The following is a 22,824-nucleotide window of genomic DNA, read 5'->3' on the forward strand; positions in this document are numbered from 1 at the left end:
GCTTGTGATATAAAGAAATTTTGTCACACTTTTAAAAAGGCTTTATATCATTAATGACTATTAACTGTTGCATGAAGCCAAAACAATTTACATAATCATCTCCATTTAAAAGTCGAAATTTCCCCAAATTCAGAAAATAAATTGCTGCTAAACTGATAATTGTCTGCATATTAAATTGGTGCATTTTTTTTAGTCACAGTTGCTGTGATAATGAGCTTTATTTGTGCAGCTCTTTGGGAGAATGCAAGTCACCACATTCTTCACAGAAAATAAAACAAAAACCCATTTAAAAAAAGACTAATGCCAATGTGATAAGATGACAGGAATGATAATGATCACACAGAGAAGTGTCAGGGCACAGAAAGACAGGACTGCACACTGAATGTAGAGATTAAAGATTGTCGAAGGGATTCAAATGAAGTCATAACGAGGTCCATTTCTGACCAGGACTGTTAGTTTTGTTTGCAGGATCTAAAGGGGAATACAAATGTATACTGGAGCCAGACTAGTCTGAAGTGAAAATGTAACTTTTGTTAAGCCTTAAAATCATCCTCCATCCCTGTTCTCTCAGGTCGGGACAGACTGGGATCCGAAGGAGCGTCTCTTCAGGAACTGGGGGGCTCTCGTGGGGCCCGAGGACGAGCCAGTGGCCGTGCAGCGCTGGAGCCGCGGTCAGAGCAACTTGACGGCCACTGTGGTGTGGGTCGACCCCACCAACGTCATCGCCGCCACTTACGACATCCTGGTGGACGCTTCCGCTGAGGTCACCCACTACCGCCCGCCCCTCACCCCGCCGCTGAGGCCCGGCGTGTGGACGCTGAAGGTTCTGCACCACTGGAACCCGCTGGGTCAGACCAGCTTCATCGTGGCTCCGCTGGACTTCCACCGACAACAGCCTCTACAGCAAGGTGAGCGATCCAAACACAGGAAAAGTGATTAGCGCAAGAATGTTCACCTACATCTGTCTCTTTACCTACCTGTCTCTCTCTCCCTCTCTGTACCTGACTACGTCTGATTTGCTCGAAACATTATTTAGTGACACATGTAAAGTACTGCTTCCATATTACTGCAATTTTGTCCAAAGACATAGTAAAATATCACAGTTGAGTGTTACTTACTTTAGCTTTAGAGCGTCGTAGAAACACCTGTTGAAATGATATTCAAGAGCTTTAGTTACTGTCGTGTGTCAATAGCAGATCCAATACTTAAATTACAAACACAGAGGCCTCAGCCACAGCTGTCAGCGCCATGCACACATATTTATAGTGTCAGTATCCAGTCACACACACACACACACAGGGTCACCTCTGTCTGAATTAGCCTCCTCTTGGTTTCTGTTTGATTCGTTTGACCTCTACAGGCCTCTGTGTGTGTGTGCATGTACGTACAGGGGATCACTGCAGACCTCTAAGTAAAGCCTGGTTCATTAATAGACAGGAAGGTTTTATTGGCCAGACTCATAAAGTGAAGCTGGCATGTGACGTGATGTGATCGGAGTGTGTTTGTTGTTTTATCTGCTCTTGTATCCATGCCTCTGCCTGTATGTTAAAACACAACACGTTCACCTCTTTGAACAACCCAGAAGGTCGTTTAACAAAATCACTGCTGATATTTGGAGGAATTGCAAAGTGTCTTCAAACCAAAACATTCAATTAAATTGAGAATTACATGTCATAAAACAGGCAAAAATGAAATGTATACTTTTATAAATATATGGTCAAAAATAGAATATTTTTAAAATTAGAGCCCAACCAATACAACCAAAACAGGCAGCAAATTTAAGTTTGAGTTTATGTATAGTCCATAATGACATCAGTGCACTGAAATGTAATCTGAACACACTGAGAATAAATAAGTAGTAATATTAAGTATCACAGCAACTTGAAAATCAGGTTTAACTGATTTAGTCACAGATTTGATATTTAATAACTTTCTCCTTCAGGTTTGTGTTGAGAAGTCTGTATCGTTCGGAGTGCCGAGGTCACAGATGACGACTGTTTTCTAAAGGTCGTCACAGGCTTTTAAATTTGATCTAAAATTCTCCTTTCTTCTCTCCCACCCATCTTCCAGAGGACGCCCTGCGGCTGCATGGCGGCCCACCCAGGAACTCTTACATGGAGCAGAGTTTCCACGGCCTGAACCCGGTGCTGCGACTCCCGGTGAGCCTGGGCGCGGTGGAGGAGGCGGAGGCCAACGCTGGCCTGACGGGGGCGCCGCTGCGACGCTGGCTGGACCGGCTGCTGGAGGGCCACTGGTCAGCGGCAGACGTCTGCTCGATGGGACCCAGCGCCTGTCCCGTCATGCAGCGCTGCGGCCTCACCGTGTGGAGCTCAGCCAGCCCCGACCCGAAGTCTGTACTGACCCCGCCCAGAGAAGACGGACGGATCAGGTAGCAGACAGCCGGACGGAGATAAAGGAGAGGAGTAAATGAAGGAAGACATGGGGCTTACATCCTGCTTGTGTCTGATATTTATTTATTTTAATTTGTGCAACGTCGGAGTGAAAGGAAACGGATGGATCGAACTTTACAGGCAGCGACAGGAAGACGAGAAACTGACTTAAACGCTCAGTCCTCATTCAGTCGGCTGCTCTCACCGGTTTTCGGACTACAGAAGTGCGTGTGCCCGTCCATTAGTGTGTGTGAGAAGAAATCTATACCTCTTGTTGTGAGTGTTTCCCTGAGTTTAAGTATACAAGTGTTCTTTAACATGTTCAGATGATGAAAACGGACATGGTTGCTCAATTATTGGATCATTATAGCAAAAAACTTTGTGATCAAAGACGGGTCGGGACTCAATTTCTTAGGATGAATATTTCAATGCACATCTGCACTGACATAGAAAATTAACACTAATTTAAAGTATCATGCAAAATATTAAGTTACTTGGAAAATATTTCATATTTAAAATCAACTCCAAGCTAAAATCAGTAAACGCACATTAAAATTAATATTGACAGTAACAAGGATAATTTGACATCAAGAGAACTAAACACTTTCAGGGTTTTTACTCTTTTATTAACTATCTGGTTATCTTATGGTAAATTGTCAGTAATTATCACCACACGTTTGATTTCTTGAGAGTATCTGTGATTAAATCTCGGGACAACAGGCCTCAAACGACACAAAGCACACATTGTTTTCAGATAATGAGCCTCCAAAAACTCATGAGCAACCATTGACGTTCTCAGACAGCCAGCTGCGTGTCACGGGGGAAAATCTGATCCAATTTTTACAAAATATATTTATTTAATTCCTTTAATCTCCATCCACATATTAAGTTGGTAAAAATCACGTTCAGTCGGAACGCCTTTCTGGTGTTGGTTCAGTCTGTTAGATGTTCGACTACGACTGTAACTAGATCAGAAACAACACTGACAAACTGTGGTAGAATACGTACGAAGATCCTTTACTGAAGTAGTAATACAACTAGTGCTGCAAAGATTATTTATCACTGGTGAACTGTTAAAATATTCACCTATTTTGATGGTCAGTTAATTGTTACAAGTCATTTTTAAGTCTAAATTCTTGTTAAATGTGAATATTTTCTGGTTTCTTTCCTCTGACAGTAAATAAAACTAGACATTTGAGGACAGAATCATTGGCTTTGGAGAACACTAATCAACATTCTTCACAGTTTTCTGACCTTGAAAGATCAAATATAATCAGAATAACAGTTAGTTGCAGCCATAAATAACACCAAAAGAAATACACAAATATAACACAAGTATTATTAAGCAAAAGTACTCATTTGGTAGGACCTTTACTTTACTGACTGGCAGATTGTTATCTTTAAAAATCCATCTTATTTTAAAGTGCTACTGTTTTATGTGAATTCCAAATCTACAAACTAACTTTAGCTGTCAGAAGTAAAAAGCACAATATTAGTCGAACAAATACTTTTAGATTTGTACTTTAGTAAAAGGTACTCAGTTACTTTCAGCCACCAACATTATTTATTATTACTGATCTCCCTCCTGACACCGACAGCTCTGTATGCTGATTCTTTGTTTTCTTTCCGTGCCATGTCTGAATCCTTCAGACCGCCTGAGACTTGAAGTGTGAGACGTCCGCTATGCTGGAACTCAGAAGAGATTCACCTCCTCTGTTTTTATTTTATTTTTACTTTACACACATTTTTTATCTGATGTGACTGTGTCAAAGCGTACAACTGTGATGTACGCAAGTTATTTATTCAGAAGTTTATAGAAACATTTTTCTTTTTTTAGTCAATGACTACTATTTGATATGCTGATATTTGGTGCAGTGGGTGACTTTTGTTTTTTGGACAAAAACGTCTGCCTTTGTTTCTAAAAGGCCTTCAAGTGTTTGTCAGGACTGATGGTAAATGTTTTGAGGGGATCCGAGCAGCATCCTCGTCCATTTTAAACTACATCACAGCTACGAGTTTGATCTGACCACATTGCTCAATTACAGCTACTTATTTGAAACTGATGTTTAAAGAACAGTACAACTAAAAAACTGAAAGTCATATCTCCTCCCTCCATGCTGATGGAAAGTCAGGTGAAGTTTCATAGTCCACAAAACATTTCTGGAGCTTCACAGCAAAACAGCGTTGCAACATTATCGTGAACAACAGAAGTAGCTGGAGACGGATTGATGCTCCTCACGACTGTACAGTAGAAAAATAGGCTGGAGCTCGTTAGCTTAGCAAGAAACTGTGGGAAACGGCTAGCCTGGCTGTCTGAAGGTAACAGAATCTAAAATGACCACAAATCAACTCATTAAAGTATTTTCAAAAAAAAAAAAATAGACTTGGCTGCCTCTTGAAATTAGACTTCAGTCAGATCGGGGGCAACATATCCCCGGAGTAACGGCCAACTGCTGCTAACTGTTCTGCTGCTGCTTGTTAGCCGTGCAGCTAGTGGGCATGACTGGAACTCATACGGAATAAGGGCTAGCTGGTTAGCATGCTAACTAAAGTAAATATTTCTGCAACATGACTTTAACACCACATCGAAATTCTTCTCTTCATAATTTGTTCAAAATTAGTTTTTCAACAAACTTTTTTTCCCACATTTTTTAAAAAACCATGAGGGTGAAACTCAGAATGAACAGTCGGCACTTAAAGTAAAAACCTGAACTGCACATCATATTTATTCAAGAAAAGATTGTAACTATTATATAATTTATTGTGTGGGATGATGGAGGCATGGGGCAGATGTTACCAGATGTTTGGGTTGTTGACAACTTCTGGTCTCAGTGCACCGGACCAAAACATTCAGAGAGCATTAATATAACTGCGTTTACATTGAGGATGATTCCTGTGCTGACCTGTCGCTTTATGCAGCTTCACCTGACTTCCTCCTTGCTGTAATAAATATTATGGCCACTAGAGCATTGTGATGAGATGCCTTCATGAAATTATGAATTGATGTGATTAAATGTTGAAATTATGGGATGAAGTCTAAGTTTTGTTTACCCCAGATGCCAGTCAGAATCACTCATCGTAAAGTTTAAACATTGATCATTACGGCTGCCCAAAGTTGTCGTAATTTGATCCAGATTATAGTAATTGTTTTGTTTTTTTTACGTCTGAGGTCTTTTCAGACTCCTCAAAGGAAGTCCTGAACATTTAAAAACTCTAGGAAAATATTTTTAAAGACGAGAAATCCAGTTTTTTGTTGTTTTTTTCTGTTCGTGCTCAATGTTGATTTGAAAATATCGAGCCATTTAACGTCCGATAAGTATTTTTCATATGACCATGAGTCGATGTAAATCAGTATTTTGTAAAATACTCAGATGATGTACAGTTTTTAAGTTAATGACATAGAGAGGTCCGATTGTTTGGACGCTGTGATGTGATCATTTTTAAAGGAACTTGATGGTGTGAAAATGTTTAGATGTTGATGATAGTCTTCAGATTCTGGAGGAAAATCCCACAGGTTTGTTCTTTCCATACTTCTTTATTTTTGCCTGCTCTGTTTCTTTTATGTCCAACCTATTTTTTGTTCTGTTTGTTTTTCCCAGTGCCATTTCTGTCTTTCTGGTTGTTTGCTTGTTTTGTTTGTTGTTCTCTCTCTCTGGGAGTGCTGTGCCTTAGCTGTACTCCTGTTGTAGGAAATCCTCTCTGAAAGCATCAAAAACTGTCTCAAATGTCCAAAAACCAAAAAAGAGAGAATTGTTGTGAATGCCTTATAAATGACCTTAGTGGTTTTGAAGTACAACTTTTGAAAATAAAAACAGAATTTCCCTTTACTTTGTGCCTGTGTGATTTATTCCATCCTCATGTATTTGTGCACTTTAACACAGTAGTTCTGTCACTTTTATTTAAGAAGCCACAAAAATTCACTGGAGCACCAAATGTGGATTAATCCGCCCCTGAAAATAGTCCCAACAAATGCACTTCTTCGATGTTCTCAGGAAGTCAGACAGTTCTGAGAGACGCACGAATAGATTGTTGTTTTTATCTTTTCAGGCATTTTGTAACAATAATAACATCAATAATAACATCGACCATCAGCAGCATTAAAGAGCTCCTGCTTTGTTAAATCTCGACTCGGGTCTTCTCTGCCTTGTTAGAACTGAAAAGATCCAAAAATCTAATTTATTGATATATTCATATCTGCAGTGAAGAGCACCCACAGCCAGCGGTGATGGAATCATCAATACAGCTGATCGATGGAACGCAGCTAAAAGGACAGAGCTAATTATTATTTGTGTGGCAGCAGAGTTAGCTGCTGTCAGCCAGCGTGCGACAGCGACCTCAAATATCTGTATATATATAAGTTATCACGTCGGTCACTCAGTGAGGGATTGGTCAGTGTTTTTTACATTTGTGCAAAGACAAACACGTCCAACAACTTTCTCTGTCGGGAATGCAATCAGAAATATAACTTATAGCTGATGATACATCATCGGGTAATAAGGAGGTTTGAAAGGGAAATGTACCGCTGATTTGTAGTATGAGCAGTCAGACTAAAAATTAAACAACTTCTCATTAAAATCATTTTAGTGGTGGTAAGGTTTGAAACAGACATCCTGATGGATTGTATCCAGAGTCATGGCCAGGATACCAGCACATACACAAAAATAAGTCTCTGATAATTTAATCTTCAAACTGTTTTTTTAATTGATTAATTACTTAATTATGTCAGGACTCCAGGGAGCAACTATTCTGGTCACACATGCACCCAAGAATCTGTGAAGTCCGACTTATTATCCCTGACATTTACTCTGTCGCACCGCTGCGCCTCAGATTCAGGGTTTGGTCTTTAAACAATTGAGATTATCACAATTGTTTTGTAACATGATTAAGAAAATAGCGCATTTATACCCTTTTCACTTTTAATCATTTTCATCACGTGTTCAGAAATGAGTCAAAGTGTATTAGAAGGTATGATTATAAGATATACCTAAAATATGTACTGCTGCACTGCAACCAGTGTTTCAGTGAACGACACTGGCTGATCTAATATACATCAGCATCTGCAGAAATTAAGTCAATTTGTGCTGAAACGCCTTAAGTTATTGATTATTTCATTTTTCTCCCACTTTATCAATTTTGGGGGCAAATATTGTACTTTTTACTCCACTTAGTTACTTTGCAGATTACATTACAAAGTTGCACATTTTTCAATAAATATACCTTCTTTATTTTGTATTATTTGTACACACAGAAAAAGAAAAAGATGTTTGCAGTAGTTTCTTAATTATAAAATTCAATGTTTCAGTGCACTGATTTAAAGTTTTATTGTGAAATATCCTTATTTCATTACATATCTGTGTTATAAGTGTTTGATAACCACATTTGAGTGATCATTTCAAAAGCTGTTTATGTGTATTCAGCCAATATATCAATATCGGAACGTTTTCACATCCTAATATCAGAATTCTCCAAGTTCTGACAGAGTACGCCAAAAACTTAATTATTCATATTAATCAGAAACTTGCCTCCATAAATGTTTGGAATACATCAAGTTAATTTTTCTTTTACTGCACTGCAAATCATGATGGATTGTTACTGCTAAATGTTATTACCTAAAGGTTTTGGTTGATTCGTCTAGAAGTGAAGACGACGTTTATCTTTTGTCAAAAAAAGCAATTTATCAGCAAAATCCTTCTGTACCTGAACAATTAGAGGAACGAACCTGCTCATGTTGTCAGTCAGGATTTAGTGTCGAGGCTCTTCAGTCTCCGTCCAGCTGCTCCTACAACCAGCTCTGGAAAAATGTTGAGATTCACCTGATCAATTAATCTTTAAAGCAATTTACCGTCTAAGAATTAGAAATCCACACCGTCAATAACACATTAAACTTGTTGACACGTTCTCAGGCTACATTCATGTGCAGTATGTGTGTGAATTCAGCTGGTTTTTCTTCCTATTTGTAGAAATAAACGTCAGGTGAGGGTAAATATACGAAGACTGCACTGAACTGCTGTCTGAAATAAATATCTGATATTATTCAAATGTAAAACCAGTGATGAGATGAAACTACAGTACTTTGAGTGTTTCCATTTTCTGCGTCTTCATGTTTCCACTTCACAAATATTACACTATTTACTCCACTATACTCATTTGATAACTTTGGTTACTAGTTACTTTGCAGATTACATATTTATCAGTTTATGTCTTTGTTGCTGTATACTTTCACTGCAATACATTTTAGAGGCAAATATTGTACTTTTTTCTCCAGTGAGAAAACAATAAGAAAATAAAAATAATTTTTCTTACAACAAAAAAATTACAACAAATGCGAAGTAAAAACACAAAAACAGAATAATTTAATGCAACACTAAAATAAACTGCTTCAGTTCATCTCTTTGTTGCAGGTTTGATGGGTCACTGCCAAAGAATTAAAAAAAAAAAGAAAAAAAGAAAAAACAAACCTGATAAACAGCTGATGTCATTTCTGGATGTTTTTTTAATCTCAGATAAATTGCCAAACTCAAAATCCACTGATCACTACCTCCACTGTGAGAGACTGGTATTTATTCTTCTCTATTTAGGGGAAAAAGTTTAAATGTGTTATCAAACATCACTGTAACAAACTGATGCCAGTTATTCAAAGTTCATTAAAGAGAAATCTGATGTTCTCACAGGATCACTGAGTTTCTGCCCCTCAGAGCTCTGCTGCCCCCTCGTGTTCATTATCATAGTTACATCACAACATGAACTCGATGAACCCACTTTAACATGAGTTTTACTTCTACTTGATTTTAAATATATTCTTCACCTGAACTCTGCTGAACTCCAACATGTCGGTATCCTGCACCATGTTTGTTCACCAGCTGAGAATAAAAACCGTTTCCGTCTTCATCAGGAGACATTTCTCTGTATTTCTGTAGAGAAAGCTCCAACACTCTGTAAACCCTCCTCACAGCAAACATGTTCACTTGTGATTACAGGAGAAGAATCAGGTGTTTTCAAAATGGCTCCGTCCCATTTAGCTTGATAAGTCAGCGTAGTACCCTCAGGAGCCCTGGAACAGAAACAACTGAATGGAATGCAGCCTTCATTAGTGAGACCTGTGGGACATGTTTGTAGTTTTTCTATGTTCAGCTCACTTAGATACAATTCTGAGGTACTTGAACTTGCAAAGAAACTCGTGATTTCATGTTGCAACAGAGCCAAACATTTTCAGGTCAATTATTTTTTTGTTACTATTTTTGTTTAATTTCCACACAAAGTAAATGATGCATCAGGCTAATATGACGGAGCCCATCTTCTACATCAGGAACAGAAAAAGCAAAACAAACAATAAAAATGTAAATAAAAAAATGCCAAATAACAAGACAATAAGAACTAATCTATCCATATCATCAGCAAACTGCTAAAAGTCAAGTTTACAATAATCTGAAAAATGCTAAAAAAAATAAATAAATAAAAAGTATGGATCTGATAATCAGTTAACCCATAATATGCAGTAAATACATATGTACATGTAAACAAATTTATAATTTATTTGACCAAATGTTAGTGTTAAATGTACAATACAAAACTGTACTAAAACAATAATATGTATTACTTTATCATGATATCAAGTTCATTATTATAATGTTGAAAGTATTCTGTAGCCTAAAAATAATTAAAAAGAAAAACTTTGGCAGCCTTTAATAAATAGTTGATAGAAGTTAACCAAGAAGCAAACAGGAGACAAGTGTAGATTTTTTAAAATATTTATTTTAAGAAAATACTGACAGATGCTACGAACAGCTATATACATGGAGTTTTCATCAGAGCGGGAGAAAAGACGAGCCGGGCAGGTGACAGACGGACTGATGGACACGTGACGTCACCGGCTCGTCCTCTCACTTCTTGGATAACTTTGCTTGTTTGTTTTTTGGTGGCGCCCACTTCAAACACATCGTGTCCACTGTGAGAGAGACGAGACAAACCGTGAGTGACACAAAACAAACGGAGGAGTATTTCAGGACTCCGTCATGTTGCCTTGTTGCTAGGAGACAAATCACAACACAGCTTCCAGCTTGTTAAACATGAAAATGTTCTTGTTTCTTTCCTCCTCTATGACAGTAAAATTTATATCTTTGGGTTGTGGACAAAACAAAACATTTAAGAATGTCATCTTGTGCTTTTGGAAACACCGATTGACTTTTTTTTTTTTTTACCATCTTCTGACATTTTGAAAAACAATAATTGTTGGTTGCAGCTCTCGAGCTACAGGAACATTCTGACAGGTCTGAGATTGAAACCGTTTTAAAAAGAGTTCACGCCATCATGTCTGTGTTTTGCGACAAAAGTGCCGCTTGTGATGCGTTCACAGCAAATTATTCAGACTGTATTCAACAAACAACTGATGGAAAATTGTTTTTTGGAGCCTTCTAGTCCCAATTAAGATTCCAGGATATTGTAACTTCTAACAGCGATGACATCACCCACTTCTTTGATAGAACTACATCATTTTTAAAAAAGTGGCTGCAAAGTAGCCATTGCTAAAAATGAATTAAATTGAAAATTAAAACAAAAACATTCATTTGAACGTTTGAACATTTAAAAGGGACATGCATTCAGTTTATTGATATGTGCTTTCACCTGTTAAAAAACTGCTACAAATATCACAATAACAAAGTTAAAAGGAGCTAAAATAGGCCAATTAAACTGTGTGACAACAAAGCTTGCAGTGGAGAGAGTGTGAAGGTTTGAATAATGGGAGGTTTTCTGTTCTTCTCATTCTGCTGATATTGTGGATGCAGCATTTTGCTACAAAAACATCCATCCTGTGCTAACAATAGTGACCCAAAAAGCTCCTGTGTGCTGTGGGTGAGTGTGGGTGTCGTAAATCTGTGAAAACGTTATAATTAGGGCTTCAAGTGAGGAATAATAATTAATATCTGCATATTATGTTTCCCAAATAATCAAGTAGTTGTTGTAGAATGTCACTAACCCAATCTCAGCAATGATTACAACAATTGTTCACGATACAAGTAAGTTGATTCTTCTTGATTCAACCTCCTCAAAAAAGAAATAGTCTTCTGAGTGAAATGTAAAAAAACAAACAAAAGAATGTCATTACTGGAGGTTTGTGTAAAATCTAAAATGTCTAGACTTACCTGTGATTGGTGGTTTCTTGTACTGGGCGCTCTTCAGGTGCTCCTCCACCAGTTTGGGTGTCACACATATAACATGCTGACCTTTCCAGTATTTCACCATGTTGAGCGACTGCAGCGTGCTGATGATGTCACTCTGCGTGATGCTGGTCATCTGGCTGGAGGTGAAAAGAGGGAGGAGGGTCATGAGTGAGCATGATGGCTGGGTGTCTGATGATGTCACTTGTTATCAGATAGTGTTTGTGAGTCCACCTGAGATCTTTGATGGACAGCGTTCCCCTGAAGTCCCTCAGGATCTCCAGAAGAACCCAGGACCAGTAACTTCTGTAGCTCAGCTTCCCCAGGTCAGACAGAGGCTTCTCTGGAGAGCCGACGGCACTCTCCAGCTTGGACAGCTCATAACCTGCACCCACAGCAGCAAAAATAAATGTTATACACTGTCAAATAAGTGTTTTGTTTAAAATATATTTGTGTAAAAATTGTGCTGAGGTGAGCGGCTGTGAGCTGGATCTGCAGTCCAACTTTTTTGAGTGGAAAACCCTTTAATTTAACCACGAGACCCGGTGAGTGCATAAATATAGGCATATGCGTCCTTAAAGAAATAGTTCACTGTAAAGTTAAGATTCAGTCATTACTTACTGAAAGCTATGAGGAACTTTCCGTAGCCTCTGCGTTGGTACGGTGGCAGTGTGAGAATACACGCCACATTATTCCCATCCGGAGACTCTTTTTCCTGAAAAACAAAACCAAAGTTAATACATAAAGTTGTTATTAGTTGTTATCTGTTCCAGATTTGGTTTCTGTCCACCGGCTGTGTGATCTACTGGATTCAAATATTTCTGCATGTCTACATTAAATATTAAAGCATCATTTGTGAAGTGCTGGCAAATGTTGAGCATGTGTGATGATTTATTCAACAAAACAACGCAAACAGAATTCAAGATGCCCTAAACACATGTAGAAGTGATTGGTGCCATGTAGCAATATTTCAATGAGCCATGTACTTGGTTAGTTTTATCTCATGTATGCTCACGTCTGGGAGAAAATGAAAGTAAACAGAAAATGGATGGTTGGGTGTAAACAATGCCAGTTTAAAAACTGTATTTAGGACTTAAGGACACATACTTTATGTAGTGACAACATAAATATAAGTCTGTCTTCACGAGAAAACTCCACAGGTAACCATTAGGATAGAGCCAACATCAGTGAGTCCAAGATTGACATGTGTAAGTCCACTTTACTCAAAAAAACCATCAGAAACAAGCCTTACTTTGGAGAAGTAGCCGACGATGTGCGCTCCCTGTTTGTTGACTTCAGTGAGGATGTAGAAAATAAAAGGCTCCACATCAAAATAAAGTGTCTTGTGGTCGAGGAATAGTTTTGCTAGTAGACAAAGATTCTGACAGTAGATCTGCAAACAGAGACCAACAATGAATGACAACGGTTAACATCATTACAAAAAAGTCTCTTTCAGACACAACTGGTTTTCTTTCTTTTTCAGGAGACCAATGTCGGACACAGATGAATATACAGTTTGTAACATTCCCAGGTGTGCTCACCTTGTGGTCCCGCCCATCCACTTCATACACGGATATGTTGCTTCTTCTGTAGATTTCTTTGCCTGGAGGCTGCTTCCACTGACAGTGAGACTGAGGAGACAAAAGTCAAAAGGTCAAATGAAAATTTATCACTGTCAGCTGTTTATCTTGGTACCAAACTTTGTAAGACTCTTGTTTTACAGGTGAAAAAAATGCATCGATGTTGCATGTGAGTCAGAGAGAAAAGACAGTTTTCTTCATAAATGTACAAGAAAACATGCAAGATATTCTGCCAGATATTAAACAAAACTTGGTAACTATAAAATAAAACTTGTGCTTCCATTCTCAGATTCTACGAGAGGCACAAATCTCCCTACATCGTAAACCAAAGTGAGAACTGCACTGACCAAGTGGTGTCTGAAGGTCTTCTCGTACTTCATGTATTTAAGGCAGTACTCGCAGATCCACAGCTTGGGTTGCTTGCCGTAGTCCTCGGGAAACGGTGAGAAATACCAGGCATCGATCTCAAAGTTTCCTATCTGAATCTTATCCACATATTTCACTTTGGTTATCTGAAGGAGGCAGCAGAATGAGGGAAATCGGTTTAACTTCACAGCGATGGCAAAACATTAAAAACGCAAACTGTTATTACAAAAGCCGGTTCAACCACATGATTTAGAGAACACAACCACCTTACCGCCTCATGCTCTTTCTCCAGGGCTGCTGTTGTTGGGTCCATCTCTGCATATGTCTGCAAAGGAAAACTCTGTTAGATAAATATTGACCACCTAATACAGAGTGTCACCAGAAACAGCAGGAGATCAGTAGGTAACGTAAAAGGCCTCTACCTTCTGTACGTGGTTGATCTCATCATGCTTGCGCTTCTGGTTGCGAGTGATCTTCCTTTCAGGCTGTTCACCCAAATCACCAACACCTCCGATCTCCGTGCTCTTCCTCACGGCATCCTTCACCGTCTTGGTGAGTGCCAGACGGGCCTTTCCTACCCACTCATCGAGGCGTCTGTTGACTGGAAGCCAAAGAAAAACCAGATGGAGATCATGTAGAAAAGCAGTAGACCAGAAGATGGAGAGCAGGTGGCCAAATTGGGACCAGATGAAAGGAAGCAAAATGACAGTGGAGCTGGGGTAATTTAGAAGAAATGAGACAACTTCAATTATGCAGATTTAAAGGTTCGATTATGGGCACTGCATATCAATATTTCGTGCTATACTCACATCCTACATAGTGAACGTAGAACTCCTCTCTGCCCTCCTGTTCATTCAGCCGGGACTGAATAACCTCTGCTGTGTCTGAAGAGAGAGCAAAGTCCATCAGGTAATGAGAGCTATGTCTAACAAAGCGGGGTTAAACAGGCATTCATGTCATACACCTGCAGGCTCGCCAAACTCCATTCAGACTTCTACAACTCGGATACATCTTTGTCTTTCTAGCAAAAACACTTACTGATATTCCACCTGAGAAAACGTGGTGTGATGTATACTGGGCCATTATACTATTCGGCAATAACATAATGCAACTTACTATGTATTTCACCAGGTCATATATTAATTCTAGAGTTGGTTCTCCTGTTGTTGGCAGTGTTATCGTTTTACCACCTATGCCGAATTTTCTAGAAAGACCCAATGTGCATTTGTAAATCAAAAACTATTGACTTACGTCTTACCGCCATGATTCAAAACACTCAATATAACAAAACATTAATATATATGATGGAGTTTGGTGTGAATTTCTATCGACCAACTAACATATACCTGCTAGCATTAACTGAAGTTGAGGTGAAAAAGCAGAACAGAATCAACACTCACGCCATGACTTGTCGGCTCGCTGACATAAATATGTCTCTCCAATTTCGACCGACACCTCCTGTTCCCTTCCGCCGCAATACACTCCACCTCCGTCCGGCGTGTGGTGACTACTTGAGCCCCCGGCTTCTCTCAAACGGCCAACGGCCTCCGCCTCGTCCTCCTCCCCGCCACTGCCGTTAGAGGAGCACGCAGCCGGGATACTACTGTCCAAATCACCGCGCTCACTTTCCATGTGACTGGAATCCATGTCTACGTCCATCCTGGGTTCAGAGTCCTTGTTGTTATTGTAGCTTTTGTGAAAATCGCTCCCGCCAGTCATATCCTCGGCCGGTTTGAAAACAACAACACGCCTCTGCGACCCTGCGCAGATAATTCACAGGGGCTGGTCAACAGAAAAACTGCCAAGATGGCGCCGGTGGGAAATAGGCTCCGCCCTCTTTGACTCCGCCTCTCGTTCTCCTAAAATGCAACGTTCAGAAACTACAACTCCCATGAGTCTTTGCACTGTTTTGATTAGATTTCAACTTTCAACATAAACGGTGCTCGATCCTGCTTTCTTTTCATATTAGCTTCATCTTTTAGGGTTTAAGATGAGTAAAAGTAGCTGTGGCGTCTTTCTGCACATTGTGTTGGTTAAAAATGAATTATTATTAGTTTTAGTTCTTAACTGACACAAATTTAGTTATATGCGCTCACATAGGCACAATATTAACAGAATTATTATAGAATGAAAACTATCTGCATCTGCATTTACACAGTTTATGATTTTAATTCAACATCCCTCTCCAACACTGTTTATACTGTGATTCAGAAAAAACATTCAGTTTTAAACAACATGTAATTCATCAAATTACACACACAGAGACCGTTAATGTGGAGTCTTCAGGACCGCCCGAGTGTCTGGGGCCCAAAAAGTTAGAAACAGTATTGATAGAAAACCACCATCATAATGTCCCATCCATACAGTACTCAGGACAGAATTATCCTGATCAGAACCAGAACCAAACTCTTTTGGAGGTTTGGAAAATTAAGCCTCTTTTGTCGCTGTATTGTACAATCTTATTATTATTAGTCAACACAGTTTGACACTGATGGAGTTGATTTAGCCATTTTAGTTACTGTTGGGTGGTTTAAATTATGGTATAACAATTCAATCTACTGTGTAATCTCATTTAAAGGTTTTTATTACATTTTAATCTGCAAAGTCACAAGTAATTAAAGAGGTCAGGTAAATGCAATGTAGTGAAAAGAACGTTTCATCTTTGTTAAATCGAGTGGATTTGAGGAACAAACTGTCCCACAGGCTGCTCTCTCCTCAGTTTTCTGTCTGGTGAACTAAAATTTCTGCATCGTTGTGAACATATTTCCAAACTTTCAACAAACAATTCAAAAGCAGAAATATTAAAGCTGCGTCAGTCAGTGAGACCGAACAGAACCTTGTTATAAACTAACAGGAAATACAGACACACTGACATCCAAAGAATTTTTAATTTGTAGTTCTTTGAAGTCATATTGCACCACAACACAAAGCAACAACCATCTGTATCTGATTTTAGTGTGCATGAAAGTGCAAACCAGAGACCAGGAGCACGGCGATGTGGAGGAGTAAAGGATACTACAGTGAAGGTCGTTCCTGGTGCAGGGCTTTAATCTATGCAATTCGATGATGGAGGCACACATACATTTGTTCATTGGCCCTCCTGTCGCCCTTTGTCATAGCACCTCCTCTCTTCCCCTCTCCCTCTCGACCACCTTGTGCTGGAAGCCCCTGCCGTGACCTCTTCGGGGCCCCCCTCCTCTGCTGTACAGGTTATTGGGCCCTCCCCTGCTTCTTGAACCTCGCCCGTCCCAGTGGTAGTGTGCAGGACCAGGGGCCCCGGTGTGGTGGACGGGTCGGTGAGGACCCCTTCTTCTTCCACGGTGGACCCGGCCGCCTGCAGAGTCTGGAGCATCTTCTGGGCATTCAGTTTCTGAGGCTGCCTGGCACACTGGCTGGTCGTCTGGAGACGCCACGCTGTCTTGTTGCTCTGCGCAGACGTCTCTGCCCGTCTTAGACTCACATACTTCTGCATGCACTTGCATCTGGTGGCCATGGTTACCCTGAGCTTTGGCTTTGATTGGTCCCTCAGTGCCGTCTGAGGACAGAGACAGTTTGTCCAGGTGCTCTGTGATGGGAGCGGCTCTCCTGTGCTGTGGTCTGGACCGGCCTCCTCTCCTCTGCCCCCTCACCTGGTTCTGACGCCTCTGGCCCTGCCAGCCTCTGCAGTGAGTCGGTCCAGGAGCAAACCGCTCCGCTCTGACTCCAGATTCAGAGGAAACACTGGAGACTGAGGGCAGCGGGGGACCAGGGGACTCATCCACATCCAGGTTTCCATTTTCAGCAACAGATGGAGTCTGTGGGAGGTGAGAAGCATCACTGTAAACGTTCAACATGATGCAGACAATAACAATGTCTCAGGACTCTCTGTGCTGGAAATCCATCATCTTACTGATTCACAGTTTGACAGCAAAGAACAGATTCCCCAAAATAACTGAGTCTGCCTTCATGTCAAGGAGCTTGAAGTCTTTATGGTTAAACTGCAGCTCAGCAAAGCGAATCAAAGAGAATATTTTGTGAACAAACAGGGTCGTTTCCTTTCATTTACTCTGCTGATATCCAACTTAGAAAAGGCTCCTCTTTTATTCTGTCAACAGAATAAAAGAGGGGCCTTTTATTTCAACGGTCTGCAGTCACTTAAGCTTTTTTGCAGCAATATTACTGCTCCAAACTTTGGTCTCGTATATCTTCTGGCCGTGAGCGTCAGCCCTCGACGCCCGTCAGCCGTCCGCAGACATCTTTGGCATTTTGAACACTACAAGCCGAGTGCCACTGAATTCCATAATAGTTAGAAGAAGGCAGTCGTCTCCAAAACTCATCAAGTCACACCAGAACAACTGAGATGGATACAAAGCAGGAGGAAAAATGATTATATTAAAATTCTTCTCTCTAAACTTGAAGAAGTGACTAAGAATATTTCATACATTTCTTCCTGTAACAATCGTTAGAAATCACTGAGTTCAGTAGCTATCTGATGGAACCTGGGACATTTTAGTTACTCAGGCATTTCGAAGTATGACAGAGATAGTTTGACAGCTTTTTTGCAAAAATGCTGAAACAAGCTAATGCTAACATGGTGGAAAGATAAGAAACTAATAAGCGGAGCCATGTATGCTGTATGTGAACACTGCAGACTGAATCTGTGTCCGGTTACAAGACAGAAACATAAATAACTTTCAGCTGGACAGATTCAGCTGCTCACACAGATATCAGCACGGTAACGTAACGTGTGATCCGTTCTTACCTCGTTGATGTGGATGAGAAAACGATTTGATTCTTCCTCCGGGTCGATGATTCCACCTTTAGACCGCTGCCTTTCCAAAAGCTTCTGGAGTTCACACCACTTCTGCTGAAAACTTGAACCGATCGCTGCTTCGTCCAGCTGAGCGACAAACACAAAACTGTTTACTGTCTTGATTTTTCCAGTGAAAGAGAGATCGACACTTTGTTTTTGATGCTGAACAGCTTTGTGAGGTAAAGTGACGGTGTTACCTCGGGCAGCTGGGGTGCAGGGGACGACAGAAGCTGATCAACATCGTACGTTAGAGGCTCTCTGCACACCGGACACACCACAGTCAGCTCCTGTGAGACCAGTCAGTGATTAAACAGCTGATAAACAAAGACGCCAAACGAGTTATTTGAGCAGAACTCATCTGACCTGGTAGTCCGTCCTGTCTCTGGTCTTGTCCTCCTCCAACTCCTTCTCCCTCTGACGGAGCTCGCTCTCAGAGTGGCTGGCGTAGCGGCCGAGGCAGTGACAGTGGAAGTAGTGATAGCAGCTGGTCTTAGTGAACGTCTCTCCCTCCTGAAGACAAACAGAACACACAGAAGCAGCAGAACAAGCCGTGAACACATCACTGATACAACAACATCCTATAAATGGTCCAGGAGGAGGAAAATAACCCGGAGGACTGATGTTGAACTGCGAACCTTGAAGCCATAGAGGCAGATGACACAGTTTCCGTGGGGAATGTTGCTCTCAGTCAGGATTTCTTTAGCTTTCTGGAGGAGGAAAGACAGAAGAACAGTTAGAAATCTTTGACCTAAATGTATTATTTCAATAGAGATCACCGACTCTTAAATATCATACTGAAAGAAAACACTGCATGCAGTGACCTCGATGAGCTGGTACAACACAGGTGAACCCAGACAGGACTGAGCCTCCAGCTGAAGACACTTTAGGACACTGAGAGAAACACAAGATTATAAGATTATACACTTGGTATACAAACACAAAAATGACAGCAGTGACAGTAAGTGAGTCCCATCAGTCTGCAGATCAGTTGGTTACCTGCTGAGCTTGTCATCAGAGAGACCTCGCGGGTTATGAATGGAGATGTCTGGAGAGGACGATGGATACTGAGCAGACAAAACAGCAGAAACACGACTCAGGTTCAAGTCTGATGACGGACATTTTTGTTATCATTGTGAACAAATCCACGAAAAGACCAAAACTAACAGTGAACGTGTCTCAGCCTGCACCCACACTGAGAGTCTGCGGGAGGCGATAGTGGAAACATTACCTGCTGATCGAGGGTCAAAGTCAGGGTGAGTCGGACGAACTGGGAGACGGAGTCCTCGGCTGTGGACGGGTACAAGACCAGGCTCACCTCCCAGCCCCTGAGGACACAACATGAACGTGTCATCAGATATCAAGAAAACAGCATCACAAACCCCGACAGCCGCTCCGCGCAGACACTCTGAGCCAAACTCCATTTACAAATATGTCGAGTTAACGTCCATATGCTCACGTGCAAAAGACGACAGCACAGAAAAGATTTTCAGAAATTTCATTAGTTAGAAAGATTTGTCCAAATTATCTGAATGAAATATAACGATCACACTATTTCACAATAAAATGACCTTAATAGTAATTTATGATGAACTGTCTAAAGTCTCTGCCTGACAAAAAGCAAACAGACATTGTTTATGGATCTGATGGCGTCCACAGTAGAGATGATGTAATAAAGATCTGTATGATGAGGTCACATCACTGCAGATACAAACAGAGCGTCTGTTCTGGTTTCATGTGACAGCTGGTGGTTCAGATGGAGAAGCAGAGCGGAGCTGCAGAAAGCTCCTGAGATGGTGTCACACCAAATCCTGTGACCTGATTCACATTTTCTGCCACTGCTGGTGTTTTATCATTTCAGTCACTTTTCAAGGTGAGAAGGTGAAACACTGTCTGGTTTCAGCCTTTTAAATGTGAAGATTTCCTGCTTTTCTTATAAATAAAGAGTTTTGGAGCTTTTAGACTGTTGGACAAAATAATCAAACTGAATGATGTCACGTTGGATTCGGAAAAACTGTGATAATTTTTTATTTGTTTAATTTAATCACTGATTCATTCGTGTGTTCATCACTTCATTCTGCAGCTGGTGACAGCAGAGCTTCATCCAACTACCTTTTATATGAGAATTCTTATTTTGTGAATATTTCTGGTCCCAAAAATCAATGCAACACATTTCATTTGACTTTTTATTGCATCTCCCAATGTCTCCAACTCATTTTGTGTAGTGTGCTTCATCTGTATGATCGCTTGTGAATTCTCCCCAGTAATAATAATAAAATTAATACAGCCTAATTTATGTATTGATCACATTTTGTTGTGTTAATCTGAATCTGCACATGAAGTGAAAGCAGTGGATTGTAAGGTGCAATATTTCCGCCTTAATTGCAGTAGAATATAATAGATCAGCACAAAATCTAAAGTACTACCAGCTCATAATTGTATTTAATAATAAAACTTGACCACACTGATGTGGTTTTGTTTGAGGGGCGTCATGAAGCTGTCAGCATCAGATAATCTGCTGCGAACAGTGTGTAATGTCTTTATTAGAGAGCTCTGCAGCTGTGTGAGTCCTCACATCGATCCTGCAGTCCGACACTGAATAATCAGACTCTGAGTCAAAGCTAATGAAGCAAAGTGATGTCATGATACTTTGAGCTAACTGTTGTCTCACCCGTCCTCCGTCCTGCTCACCAGCAGCTCATCCAGATAGATCGACTGCAGCACCTCGATTTCAGACAGCACACTGCGGACAGAAACACATTTTACAACACAAACATCTGCTTTAATGTGTTATTATCTAACACAAACCGGGCTAACGTTAGCGTGTTAGCTCACTGCCTGTGCGGCTAATCATCGTTAGCTGCTACATTTCATCAGATTGGACCCCGAACACCGAGACGACCACTACATGAACAAGAGGTTCAATAAATAATCTGGCTGTCATTAAACGTGTTTGAGGTTTTCGGGGGTACATTTAGAAAAGCTGTCAACAAACTCACTCGCTCTCCGCTGCCATGATGACGCTCCTGTGCGCCGCCGTTAGCCGCGGAACTCATGTAGACACGGTTCTTTCAAAACAAAAGTGTCAGGGAGAGAAGTGACGCTAGCTCGATGCATCACGCTAAAAATCCCGTAAAAACACCCAATTTGAACCTCGTTACATCTAATACCCGTGTATTACAAATATTCTAGTTGTCAAATGATGTATCTATGTTGTATACCCATTTACAGTTGTTATTCGTAGACCGTTTGTATAATTGCCCTTTATTTTGAATGCCACTAGCGGAAGTGAGTGCATGCTATTATGTTTGACTTGACGGTTATCGTGAGTGAAGAATCATGAGTGTTCATCGCCCTATGGTGGCCGCAGAGCGTCACTGCACCTCTGCTTTAAAATATTTTTTTAATGGATATTTTAACTTCATGAATTTTGAAAAATCACCTTAATCCGCATAAAATTGCTTTTTTCTTAATCATATTTATTTTATTATATTTATACATTAATTTCTACTCAGATTAATTTTAAAATTAAGATAAATAAAAATGAATATGGGATTTATTATTTTAAAAAGTAAATAAAATGCAGATTTGCAGATTTAGAATAATAATAATAATAATAATAATAATAATAATAATAACAATAATACAAATTGATGACCTTGTTAATTTTTTAGTATGAGTCTGACAGTTTTGATTATATAATCAATCAAGTTAGCTTTGTTCTTATAATTTCTTTAGAGGTCAATGAAGCCAAACAACACATTCTATTTTGAGAGACAAAAATGACAAAATCGAGATACACTTTCACTAGACTGATGATATCTGTGGTTTGTAATTTAGGAGTTTACACTGCCACCCTGTGGCCACACTGTGTAACTACATCTACTGTAACCGTTTTACTTTTTATCGTAACCGGAAGTACTACCACACTTAATGTGTCTAACTTGATGCTTGTGGGCTGCAGATGTAGTTCCGCACTGTGGCCACCAGAGGGCAGCAAAGTCCTGATTAAGCTGTCAAGTCCGCTAAAGTAAGTAAGTAACTAATTTTAAGACAGTTAACACATATATTAATATTATTTTTTTTTAAAAAAACACAACAATTTAATCTTTTTGTTTGACATATTAATAATGTTTATTATTTAACTATAAAATATGTCTTTCAAATTGTTTTGATTATCATTATTGCGCGTACAACTTATATATTATATATATATATATATATATATATATATATATATATATATATATATATATATATATATATATATATATATATACATATATATATATATATATATATATATATATATATATATATATATAATATTCTGTACACAAACACTGAACCATGTATTGTTGGGATTTTCTAATTTTATCCATGCGTTTATTTTAATGAACTGTCCAGGATTCTTTTTTTTTTTTTCCAACAAAAGAGGGTACAGCTCAATTAACACAGAACAGCACTAAACATCAATGCACTCCTCCCCTCTTCAATGTATTATAAACTTGTATACTGTATAATACAAATATATTCATTATTTG

At 39.7% G+C, this 22,824-nt stretch overlaps 3 protein-coding genes and 1 long non-coding RNA gene across 4 annotated transcripts in view; 1 reads left to right on the forward strand and 3 right to left on the reverse strand.

Moving 5' to 3' along the window:
* Nucleotides 1-6,217, forward strand: part of LOC115576050 (xylosyltransferase 1-like) — a 33,099-nt gene extending 26,882 nt beyond the window's left edge. The window contains exons 10-11 of the mRNA XM_030408541.1: nt 572-908; nt 2,071-6,217. Of these exons, the coding sequence (XP_030264401.1) occupies nt 572-908; nt 2,071-2,393 (660 nt within the window). The 3' untranslated portion in view covers nt 2,394-6,217. The remainder of the gene's footprint in view (nt 1-571; nt 909-2,070) is intronic.
* LOC115576051 (uncharacterized) lies at nt 27-9,341 on the reverse strand. The gene is made up of 4 exons (XR_003982762.1): nt 9,196-9,341; nt 8,110-8,181; nt 1,119-1,145; nt 27-898 (listed from the first exon to the last, which is right to left on the reverse strand). It is a non-coding gene; the product is annotated as an uncharacterized LOC115576051 (long non-coding RNA).
* Nucleotides 9,342-10,122: 781 nt separating this feature from the next.
* kat8 (K(lysine) acetyltransferase 8) lies at nt 10,123-15,301 on the reverse strand. Its single transcript, XM_030406440.1, has 11 exons — nt 14,892-15,301; nt 14,301-14,375; nt 13,914-14,092; nt 13,763-13,816; nt 13,473-13,637; nt 13,087-13,176; nt 12,798-12,938; nt 12,167-12,260; nt 11,780-11,930; nt 11,531-11,685; nt 10,123-10,335 (listed from the first exon to the last, which is right to left on the reverse strand). Exons 1-11 carry the CDS (start codon nt 15,208-15,210, stop codon nt 10,271-10,273), a joined length of 1,488 nt encoding a protein of 495 aa, XP_030262300.1. The 5' UTR covers nt 15,211-15,301; the 3' UTR covers nt 10,123-10,270.
* A 339-nt stretch (nt 15,302-15,640) lies between these two features.
* On the reverse strand, nt 15,641-21,390 carry rnf25 (ring finger protein 25). The gene is made up of 10 exons (XM_030406441.1): nt 21,280-21,390; nt 20,952-21,023; nt 19,512-19,608; nt 19,280-19,347; nt 19,105-19,174; nt 18,919-18,990; nt 18,647-18,793; nt 18,481-18,570; nt 18,233-18,370; nt 15,641-17,285 (listed from the first exon to the last, which is right to left on the reverse strand). Exons 1-10 carry the CDS (start codon nt 21,294-21,296, stop codon nt 16,605-16,607), a joined length of 1,452 nt encoding a protein of 483 aa, XP_030262301.1. The 5' UTR covers nt 21,297-21,390; the 3' UTR covers nt 15,641-16,604.
* Nucleotides 21,391-22,824: the final 1,434 nt, after the last annotated feature.

This window comes from Sparus aurata, chromosome 23 (genome assembly GCF_900880675.1).
Source record: "Sparus aurata chromosome 23, fSpaAur1.1, whole genome shotgun sequence".
Taxonomy (NCBI): domain Eukaryota; kingdom Metazoa; phylum Chordata; class Actinopteri; order Spariformes; family Sparidae; genus Sparus; species Sparus aurata.

Bases quoted from the DNA above. Each gene is read 5' to 3' on its own strand.
- rnf25 (XM_030406441.1), bottom strand. The intron at 19,348-19,511 runs GTAATGTTTCCA...TTGTCTGCTCAG, and splicing joins CTTTGACCCTCGATCAGCAG to TATCCATCGTCCTCTCCAGA. The intron at 19,175-19,279 runs GTAACCAACTGA...TGTTTCTCTCAG, and splicing joins TCTGATGACAAGCTCAGCAG to TGTCCTAAAGTGTCTTCAGC.
- kat8 (XM_030406440.1), bottom strand. From the start codon at position 15,210: ATGACTGGCGGGAGCGATTTTCACAAAAGCTACAATAACAACAAGGAC. The intron at 14,376-14,891 runs GTGAGTGTTGAT...CTCTCTCTTCAG, and splicing joins GCGAGCCGACAAGTCATGGC to ACACAGCAGAGGTTATTCAG. The intron at 13,638-13,762 runs GTAAGGTGGTTG...TGCCTCCTTCAG, and splicing joins TGGAGAAAGAGCATGAGGCG to ATAACCAAAGTGAAATATGT.